We start from the raw sequence: 26,279 nt of genomic DNA on the forward strand, positions 1-26,279 counted from the left end.
ATGAAAAGAATTTCAGGAAATTGCTTTCAGTGATTTTAATACCCAGTTGTTCTTGTTCAGCATCTATTCAAACTCATGTCATTTATATGCAATAACAATAAAAATCTAAACAAGTTCAAAGGAAAGTAGAATGTCTAACTTTGTGAAATACATGAGCTCTTGAAATGATAAAAACAAGAATATTTTGGAATTCAGGAGTACTCTGAGTATACTAAAAATCTATCAGGTTTTTTTTGAGCAAACGATCATAAAATTTTATTTCTTGAGTCATAGCTTTTGACTGACTTATGGTGACTATATATCAGGTAACTAAGCATGTATTTGGGGCAAAATAAAAGTATAAGTTCTGAAGATGGCTCTAAACATTTCTATGTCTAGCCCTCATAAGGTACATTAATTATGATATTAATTATAATTATTTTTACTTTGTGTCACTATTTTAGCACTGATCAATGACATATACTTTATACTTCTAAGTACTAGAGATCCCCAATTTTTTAAAAAATTTTTTTAACGTTTATTTATTTCTGAGACAGAGAGAGAGAGACAGAGCATGAGCAGGGGAGGGACAGATAGAGAGGGAGATACAGAATCTGAAACAGGCTCCAGGCTCTGAGCTGTCTGCACAGAGCCCGAAGCGGGGCTCGAACTCACGGACCACAAGATCACGACCTGAGCCGAAGTCGGACACTTAACCGACTGAGCCACCCAGGTGCCCCTAGAGAGCCCCAATTTTTAAAAATCCCTTAAATATAGTCCTTATTTGTTTGTATTTGTCAAACGAAACTATTTTCCTACTTTGCAGTTAAATGGGATTCCTTTACTTGAAAAGCAGAACACAGTGTAGCTAAGTGACAAGAATTTGCCATTCAGAAAAGCATCAACAGGAAACATCAGTGCAAATTCCTCAATATAACAAGTCCTTGGCCACAATTCAGGATAGCATTTTTCTAAGGTTGCTGCCTATACTCTGCTGAAAATGGTAATGACTTCACCTCTGTACTTGTAAAAGGACTTGCAATCGCCCCCACCATAGTTTAATTAGGTTTTCGTCAAAGATGAACACTGAGGCACCTCTTAATATTACCTCCCTAGGGTCTAATGGCCCCCCATGATTCTTTCAGACATCTGTAGCGTTACAATTTATTTTTTTGACGATACCCTTTTCTTTGGAATGAGTATATTGGGCATTTGGGCAATGCCAGCTTGCAGAGAGCTGGTGGCAGATGGAATGAAATCTGCCTGGTATGGCTTCCCCTCCACATGAGCAGAGAGCCATCCATTTCCTCCATTAAGGAGTTGTCACTCAGCCCACCCAGCTGGAAGACCATTTTTGATAGCCAAGCTGGCTGGTGGCAGACAATTCAGATACAAAGTGCACTTTAAAAGGAAGCTAAAACATCATTTGTAGGAAAATTGAAAATGCATGGCTTCCACCACAGCCAATTTTTTAATGACTGTAATATTTTAAGTGATTATTTTTGCCACTTCAGATTGCTCCTTAGAGAGGAGAGGTTTTTTAATTAAAATCTAGGCAATGCAAATAGATGAGATGTGAGGAGCAGAGGAAAGAGAAATAAGATGAATAAAATTAATTAAAATGGCATTGTTGGCAGAGTCATAAATTAGCCAAAGCCTGGCTGGAAATAAAATATATTGGTATAGGAGTTTCTGGATTAAAGTGAGATGTGTGACTGAGTGATTAGAAAGTGACTGACTTACAGCCTGCACATCATTGTGTTTCCTAAGCCTTTCACTGTGCTATAGCTATTATCACATAGAAATACATATTTTCTACATCCTGGTTCAATTGTCTTTAAAGGTACAGACTTTCATGCTGTATTTAAAAAATCAAAATAGGAAAAGAATGATTTCTCTCATGAGCCAAAATGAATTTCTGTCATTTTCCACACATTCAATTTCTAGGTAATTTAATGCCAGTTAAAAAACCAAAAACTTGGCCATGAACACAGTCCAGGTGCAGGAGGGCTGAAGTGCATTTTCTCTAGTCAACACAATAGATTCAACCATGGTGAGTGAATTTTAGGGAGCTTAAAGAGCATTTTTTTTCTCATTATTTTCTGGATTCGTTCAGCATTCACATTTGAACCACTTCGTACCAAGATTCATAAAGATTCGATTTATGGTATATTTTGTGACAAGTGTATAATTACTTGGCAATAGTTATGACAACTCTAAAATGGCAATAGTGACAGATTTGAATTGGAGTAATGAGAGTAAGAATAACAATGTAAAATTCCATAGGGCAGTTGTTAACCTTGTCTGTGGGGATCAACTTGAGTTTCACAGGGTCTGAGGTTTTCAGACTTGCCTTCTCAAATTAAGGCCAAGGATGCCAGGCACAACGTGGGAGGCTGCAAGAGACTAAGGAATGAAAAGGGCTGGCTTTATAGTAAAACATACTTGGCTGCGAAAACTAAAATGGTTTGATCTTGGGGAATCCATTTGGCCTCTCTGGCTGTTTTTTCATCTGTGAAATGGGAGTAATTGTGAGGATTAGATGAGATACTGTAGGTAGCATGCCTACTAAAGACTAGTGAATCTCAGGAAATCAGCAAATTGTCCCCATTTTCATTCATTCACTTAACAAACCTTACTTTAATTAATTAGCAATTAAATATGTCAGCTTCAGACCAAAACAAACAAACAAAATAAAGGGTGCATCAGTCAGGGAGGCTCTTGAGATTTGTTTGAATAGTTATTTTCGGTAGAATTTATCAAAATTACTGGAGTCCGTGTTATTGCCACCCTTGTCATGGTGATTTGGCTCAATTCCATGTTTCACTAATGCTATGCCACATTAATTACTCTACAAATAGGCAGCATTGGAGGGAAATTGTGAAAAGCACACTACTTATGTTTAACCCTTCATCCCCAAAGTACTCTTATTAGCTTGACAAATTATATTCTGGCTCATTCTACAATGTCATGCATCCACCTCTTGGGGGAAACATGACAATAAGAGCAATGCAATCCAAAGTGAAGAACATCCCAGGCAAAGGGAATTTAGGTAGACAGCATGCAATTAACCAAGCTGGAATCTAGCCAGAAAGTCATAGTTAACATTCCGATTCTTAATGGAAAAAGACATGGGAACATGGACTAGCCACAAGTCTTACTGAGCTCAGGTTTATCCTCATTAGAGAGCCGGGACTCAAATCCCTCAAGTTACACACCAGATAGTTTCCAGCACAGCGACTTGCAAAGCACATTTCTGGAAAGCTTATCTGATTTCCTCCTGTTTGTCCTTGTACTCTAAAAAACTAAATCATTGAATAGATTTTTGAAAACTTTTTCTGGAGTGCTTAATTTCTGGAAGACAACTTGGGCATTATAGTAGGCAGGTATCAATCTGCCAGGGGCACATATCCCCCAAAATGCAGATTTTAAAAGTGAATTCTGCTTTAAGTGTGATCATTCCTTCTGCCATTTGTCTTAGATTTGTTTTCATTAGCCTCAAATTGTATTAAGACTTTAAATTTTCAGACAAATTAATTTACATTTTTTCATAATTTGGACATAATGACCTTTATTCTCCATTAACAATACAACAATTTGTGGCAAAAGTGTTAGGTGACAGCAGAATCTCAGAATGAAAGCTCCAATTCTTATTCAGGACTGGAGATTTGCCTAGCGTCCACTGGGACAATGAATTTGGCAAATGCTTAACGTACACGAGCTATAAGAAAATTAATAGACTCTCCTGTTCAGACTTGATGTTTCTCCTTAATGGGTTGTTGATTTACCTAATGGCTCTTGTCTTCATTAGGGCCTTTGGTGTTTGTTAAACAGGAAAATTGTCATTATTATTGCATATTTATCAACAGTAGATATAGTAAAGAGGAGGCAATCTGTCTAAATGTAAGTTGTAATAGAGAAAAGATTAACGTATGGCCTTTCTAAATTCTGTATACTTAATAACTCTAAATCCCTGGCATAAATTCAAAAAAGTAAAAAGATTACTTTTTAAGAAAATTTCTTTTAAATACATGAGATCAAATCACAGCCTATTCTAAAGGACAAACCTTCAGAACAGAGTCTATGACATTTAACGTTGATTTACTTCTCACCACAAGTTGACATAAATGTGGAGAAGGAGTAATCTGGAATTCTTTGCTATCCACACAATGAACTAGGGTAATAAATAGAGAAAGATTAGCAGGTTCAGGCACAGCAATCAGAGTGGGAAGATTTTTTAAAAATAAAAAATATGGGGAATAGCACCTATCTGACAGCGATCTGCATTTAATCTGTGGGTCAATTCCAGAGTTGACAGAAGCCAGTGATTTATGCCTTTGCAAGATGAGAGTAACCAGGCCAGCTGAGCAGATATAAACATTTATTAATGGTGAGTGAGCAAAACACACACCCCCCCACACACACACAGACACTCTCACACACACACGTACACAGATACCAAAGAGTCACAAATGATTCATGCCTTCAAAATACAAATTTTGGCTGCCATCAAAGATAAGGGTAAACAAACAAAATGAAGCTCCTGCTTGACTACTATCCACCTCCATGGTATAGAGATTCATTTGGAGACTTTGCTTTCATGGGGTACTATTAAAACACGAGAAAACAGAAGGAAAAAAAAAACAAAACCAAAAAACTTGCTCACAGCTCTTTCCTCATCCTTTGTCCCTGGGTTCTCCTCTGAGCACTTCCTTGATGTCTGGGCCCTTCTCTTTGACAGTGAGTTTCGGAAAGGAGGCTGCAGCAGCTCCAGGCTGGTCCATCAAAAACTTACATTTAGTGTTTCTCTTTGAACGTGAAATTAAGGATGTTCTCAAATTGCAGGATGTATGTTTGAGGAGCTGGAAAGAGATGACTTTGGTGGATTTGTCCAGATGTTTCAAGAGTGACTAAGGAAAATGGGAGTGCTAGCCCTCCATTTACAGACACCCTGTGTTTATCTACTATAGATTTATTAAAAAAAATTTTTTTTTACATTTATTTATTTTTGAGAAACAGAGTGAGACACAGCGTGAATGGGGGAGGGGCAGAGAGAGTAGGAGACACAGAATCCGAAGCAGGCTCCAGGCTCTGAGCAAGCGGTCAGCACAGAGCCTGATGCGAGGCTCAAACCCACGAACTGTGAGATCATGACCTGAGCCGAAGTTGGACACTCAACCGACTGAGCCACCCAGGCGCCCCTCTACTATAGATTTAAAACTTGGATGATAAGGCCTTCCTCATAGTTCTGGCACCTAAGAAGCATTCATGAAATGCCACTCCTTACTCCATCATTACTACCTAATGCCATTATCACTACCACTCCTATTATTGTTGCTACTACGATTTACCATCATAGGGTTACTATTATTATGTATTATGATCTAGTATCCATGCTAGTGTTAAGTATCATTCCTGGATACGAGAGTCCTACCCAAGGTGAAATGCTGATCCTTGATACTATAGGTCTTAAATGGAAAGGGCTAAAAAATCAGTTCATTTCCCTTAAACCTTGATGGCAAAACCAAGACCACTGTTGTAGGGCTGGAGCACCAGAAGCTGCCCTAAGATTGATCGTTCCCATGCTTCAGGCATGAGGAATGTGGCACAAACACCCAAAGCCACCTGCCAGAGAGAGGCAATGCCATATGATGGTGGCCGTGGTAGTGATAGTTTTTCCAGCAACTGCAGATGAACTGGTAGAGTGTCCTCTGTATCTTTTGAATAGGAACAACTGACAATTCTTGATTATTCTAGAAATCATCTGTAAAAGCTGAAAAGGGATGCAATATTCTGTAAATGAAGGCAAAATAATCTTAACCAATAATTAAGACAGGTGATTCAATACTGAGTGGGTTCAGTCAGCTTGCCTTAGGAGTCCATGATCTGCTTACTCTGGGAGATTGCTAATGAGGGTGGTGCTCTGGGGAGCTTTTTAACTTGCAGCACTGTATTTATTGGCATTTAGAGCCCCACCTACTTGGTCATGAACAAAGGGCTGCTTAGGGATTTGCGGGAAATAAAACATCATGATGGTAATTAGAAGCATAAGAATGTGGTGTGCTTTTTCTTCCACATGGGCAAGACTTCTGGAAAAACATTGGAAGATGAGTCAGGCAAGGCCATGAACTTGGAAAGAGAATGGAGGAAAAATAGAGAAAGCTGTATAGGGAGAACATATTGATTCCATAACCTCTTGCAGCTTACCAATGCCGAATCAAAAAGCACAACAAATATTAGGCCAGATTTTATATTAAAAGCCAATACTGTTACACATCTATTTCATATTAATTGCTAAAGAGCCAACAGATGGTAATGGCCTTCTACCAACCCAGGACAGATTTAAACTGGTGATCTATAATTGCAATTCTCCAGATCACATAAACTCCTTAAGTTAATTACTCTATTTGGTCTTATATCATTCTGCCCTGCTTGAGATAAATAAGAACAGGCTCAGATGAAATGAATTAAATATTCCCAAAGAAACTAAAAAAAAAAATCTAAAGAAGACAAATATGTTCTGAGAATGTGAATCATTCTCATCTTTCCTATTTGACCTGACACTCCCAAACATTATTTTCAAAATCATCAGCTAGACAGTTTACATACTCACTACTTTTATTCCCTTGTTTTATGAACCATAGTGTTTAAAAAATCAAACCTACTATTGAAGAGCCTGGGTGGCTCAGTCAGTTAAGCATCCGACTTTTGATTTCAGCTCAGGTCACAATCTCACAGTTCATGAGTTTGAGCCCTGCATTGGGCTCTGTGCTGACAGTGTGGAGCCTGCTTGGGCTTCTCTCTCTCCCCCTCCCCCTCTCATACACTCATGCTCTCTTTCAAAATAAATAAATAAACTTTAAAAAACTATTAATAATTCCAATCACATCAATGGTACTGAAATTTAATTCCACTGGAAACCATTTATTTTGCCTGCCAAAGCTTACATATATGGGCAACACTTGTGTTCAACCTAATCATTTTAATGTATTTATTCTGATAGTACTTCAGTGACACATAAGGATGACATAATTTGTGAGGTCTATATTTTTCTATCCTATTTTTCCTCCATCCTCATTATCAGAGCCATTGGCTCAATCCTTTGCCTTCTACATATTTTCCTCTATATTCACATCCTATGGAGCTTATTCTCAAAGTTTCAATAAAGAAGACATATTTTTTAAACACTTTCTATGTGCCAACGACTGTTCTAAGAGTTTTATATGTATTTTCTTACTTAATCATCACAGCTTGGGGGTGAATACTATTATTATCCCTGTTTCAGATGAGGACACTGAGGAACTGAGAGGTCAAATAAGTTGCCCCCAAACACATGGCTAATAAATGGTAAAGCCAAGACTTGAACCCATATAGTTAAGCCCACTTTCTTAACAGTTGTACTGTCTCTAGTTCCATTCACAATATCTTCAGCTGCCTTCAAGTCATTATTGAATACGAAATTCATTTAGTAACTAGAATTCATACATAACTAGAATTGAATACGAATTCATATTCGTAACTAGATCTTGGTATTTTTCCAGCTTTTTATTCATTCAGTTAACATCTAACACAATCCATCATGTGCCAAACACTGGAGATTCAAAAATGGTTGAAATAGTCCCTGATCTTAAGAAGGTAACTTTCTAACCAAGGAGACAGAAACATAAATAACTGGAAAGCAATGTTATCAATTCTTTCATAGAGGTATATGTCCCATGTAACAGGATATTGAAATGGAACTAGTTTTGTATCTTGAGGACCCAAGAAAATAGGTGGCAACTACTTCACATTCTTTTTTTTTAATGTTTATTTATTTTTGACAGAGACAGAGCATGAGCAGGGGAGGGGCATAGGGAGAGGGAGACACAGAATCCAAAGCAGGCTCCAGGCCCTGAGCTGTCAGCACAGAGCCCGACGCGGGGCCCGAACTCACAGACCGTGAGATCATGACCTGAGCTGAAGTCAGACGCTCAACCGACTGAGCCACCCTAGTGGCTAGTGAAAGAGGTGGTAAAAGGGCTTAGTCACTCACTCACATTGCAGGTATACAAGCTCGAAGTTAACGTGAGTAGGAAGCTGGACAGCAGAGAGAGGATTTCTTTAGAGAGGGTTGGAGGTAAACTGCGGGTCCCATCCATGACTGTATCAGAGGAGGAGGGTACCTTCTTCTCTCCTCAAACGTGGGGCATTGGACCTTGAGGAAAGCACTTGGAAAGTATACTGTATGGGCTTGGACTAGTGCCTGGAGCTGCCAGGAAGATGGCTGGGGAAGAGGGCTGTGCTTAGAAATAATAACTCTCCTCCCAATCACTGATCCAAGGTGAGTATTTACTATAGAGTAGGCTTGGGCCCATGGACACAAGATCTTAGTTTTTCTAAGATCCTCCCCCAAATGGCTCCCTGGAGAGGTGACAGTAGAAAGAGGTTGTAGTCATTAGCCAGAGGCCCAGTGGCTGAAAATGCACGCAGACATGAGACATGGATTGAAGAAAGGCAGGTGAGAGATTCCCCAGCATTACTGAGGAGTGGGGAGATTTCCAAAGAGCCCAAAGGTAGACTGATGAGAGAGCCATCTTTGATTTCTTGCTAGGCCAAGAAAGCAGTTGATTCCAGCTTCTAACAATATCTGCCTCTTGCCTCTTCTCCTTCCTGCAGACCCAGCCCTGGAGGGTTCAGAGGCCGAAACTCATGAGGGTGGTGAGGAAGGAGAAGGAGCTGATCACTGCCTCCATCCCCCTTGCAGCAGACCTAAGCTGGAGGAGGGGAAAAGCTACAGATGAAGCTTGGAGCTTAGATTACAATAGTAAACTGATCATATCTGTGATTGAACTGAGACTGCTTTGGAGACTAAAGTGATTGGATGACTTATTTGGTCTATCAGCAGTCTTGGAACCCACAAAGAGGGCAGAGATAAAGAAGCTGTCAGACTGAATCTGAATGGTCACTGGGGGACACAGAGGTACTTGTTTTCCAAAGCCAGCCTCCAACCCCACCTCCTGCTTGTTCAATCTAATAGTTACACAAACACAGAGAGGAGGGAGACATTACTATGCAAAAGTTCACACAGACAATGACACTGGAACTGGGTCCTTAAGGATGCTGGGAGTTACTAGGCAGAGAAAAAATAACAGTGGAAAAGTAGGTTTGAAGTGTGGGAGCATGAAATGCAGTACTGTATGAGGCTGGAGCACAGAGGAGCAGGAGACAAGGATGAGAAGTTAGGCCGGACCTAGATTGGAAAGGGCCTTGAATTAACACGCTAGGGAGCATCCTCTAGGTCCAAACACGAGGCCATCAAAGGTATTGAGGATGGGGGGAGCATCGTCATGGCATTTCTATGAAAGAATGATGCAGGAATTTTTGTCAGTGGCATCCATTTGTATGACCCTTGTCTCTTAACACCTTTGTCACAGGCAGGCCGCTGCCATGAGACTGTCGATTTTTCTTTTGTGATCATGCCACCATTCTTATGCTATTTCACCTCCCATACAGATTACTGCAAATGCCTCTTGCTTCCATAAGGAAGACATTTTAATACTCCCATCCCCTAAGTTCACTCTAGGTCAACAGTCAATACCTGTGATGGACCAGTAACTAGGACTATGAACATGAAATCAACTGTTACAGTGTGGAAGAGAAGAAAGAGACCAGTGCTTGGGCTGAATTTACCAAATTCTAATGTATAAAAATCAGTCATCTGGAGAAAGGAACATGCACTACAAATGGAATAAAGCTGGAGCAAGATCAAGAAATAGGGTAAGAATCTTTTAACCTATAGTCAGAGAGTGATAGGGAAGAAAATGGGCAGATAATTTAACTAATGGATGTGGAGAAGAAACCTGGTACAAACAGAATCACGCCACTTTATATTTATGACCCGTAAGAGCAAAGCGATGTGGTGACTGAAATCAAGATTAAGTAAGATTCCTATATTTGAATCCTGGCTCTCCCATGGGTGAGAAGGATATTTTGGACACGTTACTCAACACCTCTATGTCCATTTTCCACGTCTGTAAAATGGAGCTAATATAGCACCTGCTCTAACACGTTTATAAAGATAAAATTATATGAGAGGATATATATATATATACATGGACATTTTTTCCTTAACTAAATCATTTTGTAATTAAGCATACTTTCTCAATTGCTGTTAGGCTCACTCTTTAATTTAGTTAAGATGTAAACATCTTGGAAACTTTTACTGAACACAGAAAAGATAATATCTAAATAGAGCAAGCAAACAAACATAATCCTCAAAACTTAAAGTCCAAAGTAAAGCAATGTTTACAACGTGCCCTGGTTCAACAGGAACATGGAGATATGCTTATGCTTTTTAAGTGTTTGTATTCAGTTTTCATTTCAGAGGCCACTAAGTAAATGAGCAATATTTAAATTTTTTTAAATGTCTATTTATTTTTGAGAAAGAGAGAGAGAGAGTGTAAGCAGTGGAGAGGCAGAGAGAGAGAAAGAGAGAGAGAGAGACAGAATCCAAAGCAGGCTCCAGGCTCTGACCTGTCAGCACAGAGCCTGACACGGGGCTTGAACCCACAAACCATGAGATCATGACCTGAGCTGAAGTCAGATGCTTAACTGACTGAACCATCCAGGCGCTCCAAGGAGCCGTATTTAATGAAGAAATTTCATACCGTTTATATAAAGTTTTTAGGTCTAGAACTTCACATCACCCAACAAAAGCATTTTTTTTCATGCTCAGATGTTTGAGCCAGAAAGCAAAAGCATAGATATGCAGATTATTTAAAATGACAATTCTTAGTTTTAAAAAGAGTTTTCAGAAAGAAACATCAGAGAAAAATTTCTACCTGATAGCCAAGTCAAAGAGCATGATACATATCATTACTACAGTGGTTTTTTTCGTAGGTCACTGGTCAGGTCTCAAATGTGTGAATGGTAAGTTTGGGAGTAGGATGATTGATCACAAAGCAAAACTATAACCCACACAAACTTGTAATATAATTGAACATCACTACTGAAGCAAAACCACATTTCATGCATTTTTATCACGGGTGGGATACAATACAAACGATTAAGAAACTGAATGGCTAATTAGATTAGTATAACAGCTTATAAAACAAGGCAAAAAAAATTGCATTTCTACAGTAAAGGCTACTGAGTCAAAGTGATAAATGATCATCATAGGAAAAGGATGTGAATCCCAGGACCTTAGGTCTCCATGTGTTTCCTGGGTTTTCGTGTCTTCTTGCCAATGTTGAACAACGTCAACAGAAATCCTTCTTAATCAAGTGGTGGTGGGATATGACATGGGATATCTTTACAAAGGTTCTTTTCTACATCCACATGAAAGGAATCCATGGACTCTTTGTAAAGGGACCAAAGTTTTAGAGTCTTTGTCAGAAGGAATTTCCATACAGTTTACTGGGTGTTTTCCCATACTGAGAAAGGAGGATGTCTGTTCCTAATGTCAGTCAATTGTGTGGCTTCACCAACTGAAAGTAAAATGCCTAGCGTTTGATCTGTTAAACAAGAAGTTATTGTGTCAGGGGACTTCCTGTGTTGAAGGGTTTCTAAATAGTTTTGAATCTTTTTTCTAGAATTTGAAAAAGGAGGTGTGCATCTTAGATGTTTATATTCTACTTGCTTTTACTCCTGCGATCTCACCTCCTCCCACAGCACAAGATTTTTTTGTGCCAGTGAGTCACATTTAAAAAAATTCTCTAAGCTTTATTTGCATTTTATTTTAATATATTGGAAACTTGAGAGGGTCCAGTCAGGGGTCTAATGGCATTCTTGATAATCACCTAGGCACAAGTTTTTGTTCCACATACCCTGGGCAGGCAAGCCCATGACTTCAATTTCTATTCAAAAGGCTGATAATTGCCAAACTTCCTCTGAGTTCCTGATAGCTTTATCTAAATTCCCAACTAATATTTCTTCTTGCCTGTCCTCAGGGTTATCAAGATCAACATGTCTACAATGTACAGCAGACTGACTATAGTTAATAATACCGTGTTGTATAGTTGAAAGTTGCTAAGAGAATAGATCTTAAAAGTTCTCATTACAAGAAGGAAATTTTGTAACTATGTGAGCTGATGGATGTTAACAAACCTTATTATGATGATCACTTTGCAAAATATGCAAATATTAACTCATTATATTGCACACCTGAAACTGCCATATTATATATCAAATATATCTCAATTAAAAAAGAAGATCAACATTCCATAGTGAATTCAACTTCTGTGAGCCTGCTTCTCCTTCTCTGTTTCTTGTTTCCATGAATGGCACCGCCATCCGCCCAGCTGCCCAAATCTTGTCCTCAACACCTGCTATTCCCTCATCATCTCAACTGGTTCCCAATCTTCTCCATTCTCTCTCCTAAAAATCTCTGAAATCCATCCACATTCTCCCCTAAGTCTGGCCAACATGATCTCCCACTGGACTTCTGTTACAAGCTTCCTACGTGGTCTCCCTACATGTACATTCTCCCATCCATTCCATCCTCCATCCTCAAAAGTATATTTTAAAAAATCAAATAAAAAGGTATATATTTAAAAAAAGCAATTCAGTGACTCCCTAACACATCCAAGATAAAGTTCAAACTCTATAGTAGCTTGCAAGACCTTCAAGGTTTTGTCACTGGCCACGTCTCCAGACTCAACTAATCCAAGTCTTGACTCAAAATATTAGACAACTATTTTGAACATTGTCTAAGACTTTTGCTTTGTGCTCTCACTGCCCAGTTTTTATGTATGAGATTTCTGATTTTAGAAACACTATTCCTCCCACCTGGCCAAATCCAAATTACCTTTCGACCTCTGCTTAGATTCCCTATCTGGAATGCTTTCCTAATTGCTTGAGTCTGGGTTTGGTATTATATATTGTACTTCCAGGGCACTCTCACTTTCCCAGCAAATCATGGAAATTATGTTGTTTTATATGTGTATGTTGACATATCTAACTACCTCCACTAAGTTGACAACCACGTGAAGGGAAGAAACATATCTGCCTTTCTGTGGTTATATTCTCTAGGCTCAGCCAAGGACATGGCACAGTGAGTCCTCAAAGATACTTATTAAATGGGTGAGTAAGTGAATGTTTTTGTACCAATGACTCCCCGTCCTTAAAAGAGAAGGTAACATAAATAAGAATATTACCTATTCCTTTACCAATGGATTTGGTAAGAATAGCTATCTTTGATTTGATTTATTAATAAGCTTTAGGTCTTAGAGTGGAGGAGAAGAAACAAAAAAGAGCTCAAACCTTAACTGTAGCTCCTGGGAAAAAAAGCCAGTTGCCGGTGTCTACTGGATCAAGACTGTCTTCTAAAATGACTTGTCTGTGAGCTGAGTTGATGATCAGGATGTTATCTAAGGCCCAGCAGGCTTCATACACCTCGCCTACATGCAGACTTTCCTGCTTCCACTGAAACTGGACGTTCTCCCCTTTGGCGTCTTCAGGAAGGTAGAGGATATGGATGATTGTGCTGATGTTGGAAGGGGCTCTGGAACAGATGGTGAGATGGGAATTGGTGCCATACAATAGAGTGCCATATAATAAATGAAACATAAAGTTCAACAGTATCCATTTTTTTTTCTTTCTTATAGATCAATTTTTTAAATTAAGATTGTAGTTTCATTATCTCAACATTATATATATTACAGATTAAATACTCATTATTCCCACAGCCCTTAAATCTTTTGGGATACGCTGATGATTAAGATGTCCATATTAAGTGATGACAGTTTTAACATCAAATGTCTTCAAGGGCTTTACTTTCTTTAAATTTTATTTTGAGTTAGTTAACATACAGTGCAAGGTTGGTTTCAGGAGAGTTCAGAGATTCATCACTCACAGACAGCACCCAGTGCTCATCACAAGTGCTCTGCTGATACCCATCCCCCCCACACACTGCCCTCCATCAACCCTTAGTTTGTTCTCTATCATGAAGAGTCTCTCATGGTTTGTTTCTCTTCTCTTCTCTTTTTTCCCCCTCCCTCCCATATGTTCATCTGTTTTGTTTCTTAAATTCCACATACACGTGAAGTCATATGGTATTCGTCTTTCTCTGATTGACTTATTTTGCTTAGCATAATACATTCTAGCATAGCCAAACTATGGAGAGCTTTAATTTAAAAAAAATTATTTTTAATTTACATCCAAATTAGTTAGCATATTGTGCAACAATGATTTCAGGAGTAGATTCCCTAATGTCCTCTACCCATTTAGCCCATCCCCCTCCCACAACCCCTCCAGTAACCCTCTGTTTGTTCTCCATATTTAAGAGTCTCTTCTGTTTTGTCCCCTTCCCTGTTTTTATATTATTTTTGCTTCCCTTCCCTTATGTTGGAGAGCTTTACTTTTAACAAAAGGCAGACACTGAGTGCATTCAAGTAAGCCAGTAAGGAATAATGGAAGAGAAAATGGCACACGCTTCTATGGTGCCTACAAAAAAAAGTGTTCCCAGCACAGTTTTTTTCATGTGGTAGACACTAAATGTTCAATAATTCAAATAATCTCACAGTTTATTTTATTTGATACTAAAAAAATGAGAAAAAACAATAAAAGTATTTTCTTAATTTTGATTCTTACCTTGAAATTTTCTATCAATCAGAGACCACTGTATGTTGTTTTATAAGTCTTTGCCTGGTATTATTTTATTTCTAATAATCATATACATTTTTATTTGTTTTGTCTATATGAATGTGAGATTTTCCATGAAAACTAATTGCTCTATAATTCTTCACAACGTCATCCAGATCAGTCTTTAAAAGCTTGATATAATTTAACATGATTTTTACCATATATCTGTTAGAATCCAGGCCCTTCTGCTATATGATAAAAGTACTTTTATTAAACATTTTATTCTACCAAAGTAGAAACCTGCTATAGTAAAAATGATTGCTTTTAGCTAAGATTAAAAGTGGTACTAAAATGCAAACTAGTGGTACCCTGGGCTTACTGTAAATTAGTTTTGAAAGGACTACAGAAAGGACGTATTTTTCACTTACCATTGAATTACATATATATCCAAAGAATTGTCAGTGTAGGTTATAGATGGTGTACCTTATCTTTGGGGGTAACCAGTTGCCTTTTTAAAAAAAATATTTCATAATGACTATGTTTTTTGCCTCAGAAAGAACTTAAACCAATGAAAATGGTATATTTTAGTTCTAGGAAGTGATTGAAAACATGTTTACTCTGATCACTAAATGGTACGGAAAATTTGCTTTAATGAGAATGACAGCTTACAGCATGGTCTAAAATTGAAAGTCTTGTTTAGTGAAAAACAGCTGAATGTGATCTTCATATATTGTAATTAAATGTATACATTCATTATTTGTCATATCAAAAATATGTAGCCCTTTTCCAAAAAGAAATATCTCTGACAATTTACCTAAACTATGATATATAACTATTGGGTAGATAAAAAATGGAGGTATGGATACAATTTTCAATATTTATGCTGCCTTGCTTAAAGTCATTTATATAAATAAGTATTTAATATGAATTCATTTTAATAACAACTACTAGAAATTAGAAAGAATAGCAAAATGCTGTTATAATATTGGCACAGCATGTCAGAGCTTGGCTTGTGCAGGTACTTATAGATTATATGTTATCCTGCCACAGAGAGAGACAGTTTCTTAAAATGCCTAAGTTAGAATCACTTATCTCAGTTTCTGGTTGAAGTAGACCTTGGACATATGACAATTTATAAATCTGAAATACTACTGGAAACTTTGGGCAGATTAGTTTAGTTTTAAGCACTAAGAACCTAATATTTACAGTTCCTCCCTAATAAATCAGAATTGTTCTAACATAGAAATATGATAAGGAAACTAGCATGTAAAAAACCTGTACAAGACTGATGGAAAATGTTCTACTTCAGTTGTACTAAGTTAAGAACTAAATCAATCAGGATAACTACTTTATAAAAGTTCAAGGTAGTTTTTTCCTTTAAATATCTTACTAGACCTAAAATTAAGCATCCATTTTGTTTTTTGTTTTTTTTTTTTTCACATTTTTATTTTTTATTTTTCATTTTTTTTTGAAATTTATTGTCAAATTGGTTTCCATACAACACCCAGTGCTCATCCCAAAAGGTGCCCTCCTCAATACCCATCACCCACCCTCCCCTCCCTCCCACCCCCCATCAACCCTCAGTTTGTTCTCAGTTTTTAAGAGTCTCTTATGCTTTGGCTCTCTCCCACTCTAACCTCTTTTTTTTTTCCTTCCCCTCCCCCATGGGTTTCTGTTACGTTTCTCAGGATCCACATAAGAGTGAAAACATGGTATCTGTCTTTCCCTGTATGGCTTATTTCACTTAGCATAACACTCTCCAGTTCCATCCACGTTGCTACAAAGGGCCATATTTCATTCTTTCTCATTGCCACGTAGTACTCCATTGTGTATATAAACCACAATTTCTTTATCCATTCATCAGTTGATGGACATTTAGGCTCTTTCCATAATTTGGCTATTGTTGAGAGTGCTGTTAAGCATCCATTTTGAATGCTGTTTTATGATTCAAGCTCTGCAGAAGTTGTAAGTATCATTTGAGTTTTGCTAACTTAACATTTTTTCAACTCGAGCGAGCTGCTTCTTAAGCATCCTACCTCATTTTCTTATCGAGGGATTTTTATTTATTTATTTATTTATTTATTTATTTTTTAATATATGAAATTTACTGTCAAATTGGTTTCCATACAACACCCAGTGCTCATCCCAAAAGGTGCCCTCCTCAATACCCATCACCCACCCTGCCCTCCCTCCCACCCCCCATCAACCCTCAGTTTGTTCTCAGTTTTTAACAGTTCGAGGGATTTTTTTTTAATGAAAAAAAAATGTAATAAAATGACCACCAGTTACATCACAATTATGTTAATAGAATTTTAGAACTGGCCTTTGGGAAGCTGGAAAAGAAACGACAGAACTAAACATTCAACGCAAAAGCCCCAGTGGCTATTAACTCATTACCATCACAGACTGGGAGAAATTTAGGTGGTAATCTCATATGGTCCTAGGTCTCCAAACCAGCCACTAGCCAAGCCACCTAGAGAGCTGGGTAATGTTACTTTGTGGAGGGTTCCATCATAAATGTTATTCTCCCAAATGTGCTTTAACCAAAAATAGTTTGTTATAGCTTCTACTAACCGTGGGAGATTCTGAATGGAAAATGCCACTTTTAACAATACTTCTTCAAATAGGGCAGATAATAATATGTGCAGGCATGTAATTCAACATAATTAACAACCAGACTACTTTTAACCATGAAGCATAAATTCGATGGTAGAATGAAGGCAAATAGGGAAGTAGAAATCCACCTACGTCAGAATTTATGAAACTACTTTAAATGATAACAAACCTAATTTTCTCAAGCTGAATCCAGTCTGCGGTATTATTCTTGGCATATGACACGATGATGCTGGGGTCTGAGTAACTAAAGCGACATGAACCTGAACCTGTAAATAGCAATAACAGTAAGTTTCAAAGTTAAAAAAACAGTGTAATTGCATACCATCCTTCCTGATAAATGTGAGATAACTTTGTAACCATTTAAATATTTATTTAATTGCTTCCCCATTCTTCCAATTATGCTGAAATTTCTTGTGATCGGTTCTGATAAATACTATTTGATAAATAACTTTAGGAATCAGGAAAAAGGCAAACAAATTTTTCAGATTTCTTTACAGATACACAAAATTCTAAACTAAATTACAAAATAAATACTGAGCTCTATGCCAAAAATATCTAAATATTATAGAATGATTAATACCATCGTGGTTCTTGCAAGTTAATATCAATTAATAGTGATTGCGTATAGTATATAAGTCATTAAATTGCACGAGGACGAAACACCATTCTTCTTCAGTGTGGGTCTTATTTAAATGATTAGACAGCATATAAGAAACTAAAATCCTGTAAAAATTCAAGTACTAAATGGATGAGAACTGTTAGATATGACTGATACTATTCTACTATAGCCCAACATTAAAGATTTTAAAAGAGAGATGTTATGTCCCATAGTGAACACTTATTTCTCACTATGATTTTCCATATTGGAAATGTGACCAAAGAAAGTTTTTAAAACTCTGACAAGGATTTGTTTCTACACATTCAATGAATTCATATAATAACACATAGCATAAGTTAGGATTTCAAAGACCTTCTCAGAATACCCGAAACAGCCATGAAAACATATGCCAGAAGTTTCTTGTAACTGAATAGCAGGATTTTTTTTCATACCATATTAAAAACAAATGAACCAACAGAAAAAGAAATAGTTCAATTTATGTTTCAGTTTTACCCATCTGCTAGAGGAGCCTCAGTTTCAGCAAATGGCATCTGTGGACGGTTTTTACATTTGTAGTTCTCAGGAGTTCCAAGCTTTAATAGACTCATTTATTTTATTTCAGTGGTGTTTAGTACAACATCAGTTAGTCTGCAATCGCCAAAGTTGGCAATGTGCTAAAAGGCCAAACGGCAGTTTTCCCAGATTTGTTCTCACAGCCAAAATGTGGGTGCAAGAAAGGGTATTCAGAGGACAGCTACCCGGCCACCCTAAGCTCAAACAGAAGCCCACCTTATGCGCTTCTCATCACTCCTAAATCTTACCTTTCATAAGCAGCTGCTTAAAGTAAATATCAAGCTGTGAGGCTGGAATTGGAAGCGGCCAGGATTATGTGGGACAAACTTCCATACAAACAAGAATAGGGACTGGCAGAAAATCTGTTTATTTCAAAACAAAGTTCAAATCAGCCTAAAGAATTTAAATGGTATTTATGTGCCTCCTTCATGTTGTATACACCATAAGCTCTTAAGAGCAAATGTGTCAGAGGTGCATCCCTGAAAAAGGAACGGGTAGAACAAATGATAACCAAAAATGTGCCTTACAGGAGGCAATTCCTTGCAAATTGTTTACAAATGAAGAGAGAAGGAAAGCTGGTAAACATCAGAATAAAAACGTGTCCAAATAGGTCTTCTCTCCCCATCTCCTTACGCCACCATCTCAATGTGGCGAAATTTAGTTTATGATGTACCCATAAGACACAAAGGCACCTGGCAGGTGAATCACTTTTCCTCAGCCACTTAGTCATTAAATTCTTTCATATCTGAAATATTAATACTTTTATGTATCCATCTTCTCCTTGCTGTTGTCAATAGACCCTCATTAGCTCTTGCCAGGACTCTGCAGTAGTGATTAGTTAGCCTCCCTGTCTCCAGCCTCACGTGTCCTTACCCAGCCACATTGTTGCCAGTGCTCTTCCTACAAGTAAACTGAATCCGGTTACCTCTCAGCTTATAATCCTTCAGCAGTTCCTCAGTACGGGAACCCACCCACTGGTGGGAGAAAGATGCACAGTTCCTAGAGACCAAACATGTACCCTGGAGAACAGAACTAGCCCCGGTCACTGGAAAGGGTTCCCACGTGAAAAGATAGTCAAACACGGAAAGGAACTCCAACACGGGGATAGACAACTGGAAACTGGGACTGGGGAATGGGGTATGAGGGGCCAGGCAGAGAAGAGGTGCTGCCCAAGACCAGGGAACTGAAGAGGGAGAGCCTGAGCTGGAAGAAGTATCCCCAAGAGAACCAGTCAGCTCTGGATATCTGCCTCACTCTGAGGCCACCCCCACCAAACTCTCATTCCAAATGGTGCCAGTCTAGGGGCACCTGGGTGGCTCAGTTGGTTAAGTGTCCGACTTCAGCTCAGGTCATGATCTCGTGGGTTCGAGCAACACATCAGGCTCTGCGTTGAAAGCTTGGAGCCTGGAGCCTGCTTTGGATTCTGTGTCTCCCTCTCTGTCCCTCCACTGCTCATGCTTTGTCTCTCTCTCTCTCTCTCTCTCTCTCAAAAATAAACACTAAAAAAAATTTTTAAATGGTACCAGTCCAACGAGTAAACAATTTCCCACTCCCACTCTGAGTGTACTTGTTCACCATATATTGGGTACAATTTTTCTTCACAGAAACCCTTCTGAATTACAACCCCACCATCACATAGCCTTCAGCCCGCAGAATAAGATTTTCACTGCCCAGACTGACAACGGTTACTTGACTCTGTCTGGGATGAGGGGAAGAAAGAGTTCATCAGTGTCCATGTGCACAGGTGGGTAATACCACCCCCAACCCCCTGCTCCCATCTGCTGTGGTGCCGAGTTATCACATACCTCAAAGCACCTTTTACACAGTGAAGAGACAGTAATAACCAGGCGCCACCTGCAACAGGTACCTCTTTCTTTCCCCTCTTAAATCAAAGATCTTTAATTGCCAACACTGAAATTTAAAATCGGAAAGGAAAGACAAACTCAAATGTCAAATGCAAAATAACCTCTTCTTACAGATCTATTTTCTCCCCTTCAGATCCCTTCCAACGTAATCCTTCACTCTAATGTAGCAAATCTGCAAGGATTTAAAGAACAGCGGAAAGAGGGAAGATAATTCAGGATCATGGTTATACAAGTATGGTCTGAGAGCCACTGATGGACTTTAGCTGGTCTAAAAACCCAAACATTTTTGGGGTGCCTGAGTGGCTCAGTTGGTTGAGCATCCAACTCTTGATATCAGCTCAGGTCAAGATCTCATGATGAAGGGCGCCTGGGTGGCTCAGTCAGTTAAGCGTCTGACTTTGGCTCACATCACAATCTCACGGTTCATGGGTTCGAGCCCTGCATTGGGCTCTGTGCTGACAACTCAGAGCCTGGAGCCTGCTTCAGAATTTGTGTCTCCCTCTCTCTCTGCCCCTCTCCTGCTCACACTCTAGCTCTCTCAAAAATAAGTAAACATTAAAAAAATTAAAGAAAAAAAATAATCTCACGATGAGATGGAGACCACGTTGGACTCTGTGCTGACAGCATGGAGCCTACTTCGGATTCTCTCTCTCTGCCCCTCCCCCCAGCTTATGGGCATGCATGCATGTGCTCTCTCAATCTCTCTTTCTCTCCCATTAAAAAAAAAAAAAAAAAAAACCAAATACTTTATTTGGTTCTTGACAGGCAAATGAGGACAGTCCATATATTTTCATTTCTGTCCACAGCAAGGGTACAAGTAACCTACAGAATGATTAAGCGTCCCTGAAGTTTTGTGTTCAAAAATAAAATTAGTGAAATTTTAGGAATTATGGAGGATCCCAATTCAACAGTCTAAGAAATCTGGCTCTTATGTAGAGCTACACATACAAAGATTACTGAAATACCCACAGTTTCGGGGAGGACAGGATATTTTGTGTTAAAGGCACTTCCATCAATGTTGTTTCCGGTTGGTCTTGGTTGTCAAGTCTTGATTTTAAATTGACAAATAAATTGATAAAGGATAAATATAAACCTACAGTCATTTACGGTAGCTTTCATTTACATCGTTATTGGTTATTTAGCCAACCCCACAGCAGACAGTGATGGATATTTTTCACCAAAAACGTTTCTAGTCTATTATTGTCTTAAATTTTGTCTTATGGCTTAAGAAATATATGCACTGAAATATAAACAGAAGCCATCTTCCCTGCTTTGCTAAAGCAGATAGCTACATTTTGCCCTGCAACTGCCTTGCAATAAAACACTTCACTAATGATGTCCTGGATTTGTGCTATTGACTTCGTGCCCAGGCCTTTGTGCTTTTTTAATAACTTGCTTTGTATTATCAAGTTAATATAAAAATACTGGGTAATTTTTTTTAATTTTTCAGAATTTTCACATAAAATCTTAAGTCTGAGCTCATTCTTATTAGGTTAATAGTGCAATCCATGTAGTGAAGAAAACCAGAAACACAGACAGTAATGCCCTCATCTTTTTGCCCACAAATGTGTATGTATCATATTCTCTACCCATCATACCAGTGTTTTCTGCTTTCCTCCTGTTCTGGTGGAGGAAGTGTTTCTATTCTAACCAATGTGATCTTCCTCATATGGCCTACATCCCATCTCCTCTTGCTCCTTGAAATTTCCCCTTTCTTTTTCCTGCATCATTCATCTCTCCCCCTGAGTTTCCTGGGTCATTTCTATCGTCATATAAATATCATCGAAACATACAAAGCACCTCCCATCTTTAAAAAAAAAGACTTTCTTGGGTGCCTGGGTGGCTCAGTCAGTTAAGCATCTGACTCTTGATCTTGGCTCAGGTCATGATCTCATGCTTCATGAGCTTGAGCCCCACATTGGGCTCTATGCTGACAGCGCGGAGCCTGCTTGGGATTCTCTGTTTCCCTCTCTTTTTGCCCCCACTTCAAAAATAAACAAACACTTGGGGCGCCTGGGTGGCTCAGTCGGTTAAGCGTCCGACTTCGGCTCAGGTTGTGATCTCGTGGTCTGTGAGTTCGAGGCCTGCATCGGGCTCTGTGCTGACAGCTCAGAGCCTGGAGCCTGTTTCAGATTCTGTGTCTCCCTCTCTCTGACCCTCCCCCATTCATGCTCTGTCTCTTTCTGTCTCAAAAATAAATAAACGTTTAAAAAAATTTTTTTAAATAAATAAATAAATACTTAAAAAAAAACACTTTCTTGATGTCACCCCTCCTTCTGCTCCTTCCCATTCTATTTTTGTTCCCCTGCACAGCAATACTCAAAGGGGTTATCCAGTGATGGTCAATAAATCTTCACATCCTATTCTCTTTTGCCACCCAGACAGGTTTCTACTGAAACTACTCTTGGTTAGGTCACTGGTGGATGGATGTTGCCAAATTAACAGATCCCAATTTCAAGTTACTTTACTTCTCAGGAGGATTTGTCACAGTCGATCTCTCCCTTTTTCTTGGATACTTTCTTCCCTTGGGTTCCACCACCTTCTCAATTTTTCTGCTGCATCACTGGCTGCTGCTTCTCAGTCTCCTTCATGTCCCATTTCCTTCCTGACCTCAAACTAGTTTAGTGCTTTTCTCTTCTCTTACCTACACCACCTCCTTTGATGGTCTTTCCCGCTTTCAGAGCTTTAAATAACATCTACAACAGATAATCCCTAGGATTGTATCTCCCATGAGACTCACGCTTGCAAATCCAAACTGCCGTTTATCATTCCTAATGAACATCCCAAACTTATTAAGTCAAAACCGGAAGTACTGGTGTTCCACCTCCTGAATAGCCACTAGTCTTGTCATTTCAAATGATACCACACCAGATGCTCAAACAAACAAATGAACAAAAAAAACCCTAGGGGTCATCTTTGATTCCTCCTTTTGCCTCACTTCCCACTTCAGCCCATCTGACTGTGCTGGGAGTTCTGCCTCCAAAATACTGTTCAGCTTATGTCCCTCTCTATTGCTACCACCTCAATCAAGTCATGAACATGTCTTGATGGTTTTCTTGCTCCCCTTTTATCCCCTGTGATCCATCATCCACACAGCAGTTAGGGGGTACAGAGTAGTCTTTTGGGGGCACCTGGGTGGGTCAGTCAGTTAAGCGTCCAACTCTTTTTTTTTCTTAATTTTTTTAAACATTTATTTATTTTTGAGAGAGAGACAGAGAGAGAGAGAGAAAGGGAGGCAGATAGAGGGAAACACAGAATCTGAAGCAGACTCCAGGCTCTGAGCTGTCAGCACAGAGCCCGACACAGGGTTCCAACTTAGGAACTGTGAGATTATGACCTGAGCCAAAGTTGACGCTTAATCGACTGAGCCACCCAGGTGCCCTGAGTCCAACTCTTGATTTCAGCTCAAGTCATGATTTCACAGTCATGAGATCCAGACCCATTTCCAGCTCCATGTTGGGTGTGGAGCCTGTTAAGGATTTTCCCTCTATGCCCTTCCCCTGCTCATGTGGGCAATCTCTAACCGCCCCCCCCCCCGTCTCTCTCTCTCTCAAACAAAACAAAAACAGAGGAGTCTTTTAAAATTTTTTGACATTCTATTCCCTGCTTCAAAACCTCTCAAGGCTTCTCAGCACACTAGGAACGAAAGGATGAGCTCCTCACCATGATACACAAAAATCCTTGGTGATCTGCAGTCTTGTACATCTTAGATCATCCCTCGTACCATGCTGCCTCTCATTTACTACATTCAAGCCATAAAGTGCCCTGGACTTTCTTTCTCTTCCCTGAACACTCCATCCCAGGGCTTCTGTGCTCCTTCACTTTGTCAATTTCCTCACACCCTACTGTCTCCTCGTTCCATTCATATCTTTCCCCACTGGTTCCCTCCTCTCCCTCAGGTACCTGTGCAAATATCACCTCCTCAAAGAAGCCTTCCCTGAGCACTCAATCTGAAGAGGTCTATCCCAATCGCCAACCTCCATTTTATCACTCAGTTTTGTATTATTCATAGTACTACCAGTATTTAAATTTATTGTGTTTATTTAATTATTTACTGGCTCATCGTCCATATCCTGTTAGGATGCAAGTTCCATCAGAGTAGGAACTATGTGCGTCTTGCCCATTACTTATGTCCCTAGTACCCGCAACAGCGCTTGGTACACAGTAGGAGCTCTATAAATTCTGGCTGAATCACAAAGAAGTTTGCCATAATGTTTTTACTTCAAATTCTCCATTTCTTCCTTTTTACTGAGGGGAGTTTCTAGTGAAAAAGGGTACTGTAACAGTAGATGAGACTTAAGGACTTTTGACTTGCCTGAAAGAGTCAAAGTATAAAGAGACTCGACAGCATACTTTAGAATATCTATATTGCATATTTCCTCACCACAGATTAACTGGTACTGCTGTATAGTCAACAGGGTAATAATTCCCACAAATTAATTAGAAAATGCCCTAAGATGACTTAAACGGTTCCATAATCCAGTCTGCTTTCAGAATAAAAATATCAGAGACAAATTACACCAGTAATTATGGCACATTTTTATCTACCAGATAAAGTAATGTGAAGAACAATGACAGCCAGATGAATGATTTTGCTTATTAGTAAAGTCTTATTATAATGGCCCAGCAAAATTGAAAACGAGCAATTTGCAAAGTCATACAAGGTAGTCATAAGCCACACAGAATATCACCCCCAAGGCACGAGTTCTGATCTCCCCATCAGGAATCATTTTCTACTGTATTAAAAAGTTTCTCAAATGCAATATCTTCTTGATTGTGGCATTATCTTGTCTCTTTAAGTTGATTTGTTTTGTTTCTGTTGAAACAAATTCTGTTGAATATTTGAATAGATTAACACACTGGTCTAAGGGAAAAAAACACTTTTACATTTAGGAAGAAACTTAATACAATTGTAACCTTATAGAAAAATGTTACTTTTCTTTAAAGTTTATTTGTTTATTTAAGTAATCTCTACACCCAATATGGGGCTTGAACTCATGACCCCAAGATCAAGAGTCACATGTTCTTGGGGCACCTGAGTGGCTCAGTTGATTAAGCGTCTGACTTTGGCTCAGGTCATGATTTTGCGGTCTGTGGGTTCGAGCCCTGCGTCAGGCTCTGTGCTGATAGCTCAGAGCCTGAAGCCTGCCTCTGAGTCTGTATCCCTCTCTCTCTCTGCCCCTCCCCCACTTTTGCTCTGTTTCTGTCTCTGTCTCTCAAAAATAAACATTAAAAAAATTTTTTTTTAAAAAGGAGTCACATGTCCTTCTGACTTAACCAGCCAGGCACCCTGAAAAATGTTACTTTTTTTTTCAAAAATTCTTAAATGTTTATTTAATTTTGAGAGAGAGAGAGACAGAGAGAGAGAGAGAGAGAGAGACCATGAGTGGGGTAAGGGCAGAGAGAGAGGGAGACACAGAATCCAAAGCAGGTTCCAGGATCCATGCTGTCAGCATAGAGCCTGATGTGGGGCTTGAACCCATGAACTGTGAGATCATGACCTGAGCTGAAGTCTGACACTTAACCGACTGAACCACCCAGGCACCCCGAAAAATGTTACTTTTAATTGTAATGTTATGGATTGAGAAAATCTTTGATGGTAGGTGCAGGTTAACGTGTCATATAGGTTTAAACATATCTTATTTAATTTGTCTCACACGAGGGAAGTCCACATGATAATAAATTCAATGTTAGCATTACTGATAGTTCTATATAATTTTTTTACTTTACCTTTTTTAGAGTGAAATTTCCTCTGATACAAGCTATCTTTCAGAGAGGAAAGCATGCACAGCAGATAGGAGAGGATGGGGGAGGCAAGCTGCCTAGGCTGCAATCTGGGCTTGGACCTTTCTTAGCTGTGTGACCTTAGGCAAATCACTTAGCTTTTCTGTGCCCAGTTTCCACATTTGTAAAACATAAATAATAATAGCAATCTCTTCATAGTACTGTTGTGAACAGTAAGGAGTTAACACATGAACAGGGCCTATAAAACAGTTCTTGGCTCATACTGTTTAAAAGATTTCAGTTATGATTCAATTTTTTTTTGTTTCACTTCACAAATTCATTTATCCTAGAAAAAGGAGCACATT

At 38.9% G+C, this 26,279-nt stretch overlaps 1 protein-coding gene across 3 annotated transcripts in view; it reads right to left on the reverse strand.

Moving 5' to 3' along the window:
- The window catches only part of RELN (reelin), a 537,501-nt gene that overhangs the window by 221,037 nt on the left and 290,185 nt on the right, over positions 1 to 26,279 (reverse strand). For all 3 annotated transcript variants that reach the window (XM_058725343.1, XM_058725345.1, XM_058725342.1), the window contains exons 9-10: positions 17,324 to 17,420; positions 13,219 to 13,459 (exon numbers count right to left, since the gene is read on the reverse strand). In XM_058725343.1, coding sequence (XP_058581326.1) covers positions 13,219 to 13,459; positions 17,324 to 17,420 — 338 coding nt within the window. The remainder of the gene's footprint in view (positions 1 to 13,218; positions 13,460 to 17,323; positions 17,421 to 26,279) is intronic.

The sequence above is a fragment of the Neofelis nebulosa genome, chromosome 4 (genome assembly GCF_028018385.1).
Source record: "Neofelis nebulosa isolate mNeoNeb1 chromosome 4, mNeoNeb1.pri, whole genome shotgun sequence".
NCBI classification, from domain to species: Eukaryota; Metazoa; Chordata; class Mammalia; order Carnivora; family Felidae; genus Neofelis; species Neofelis nebulosa.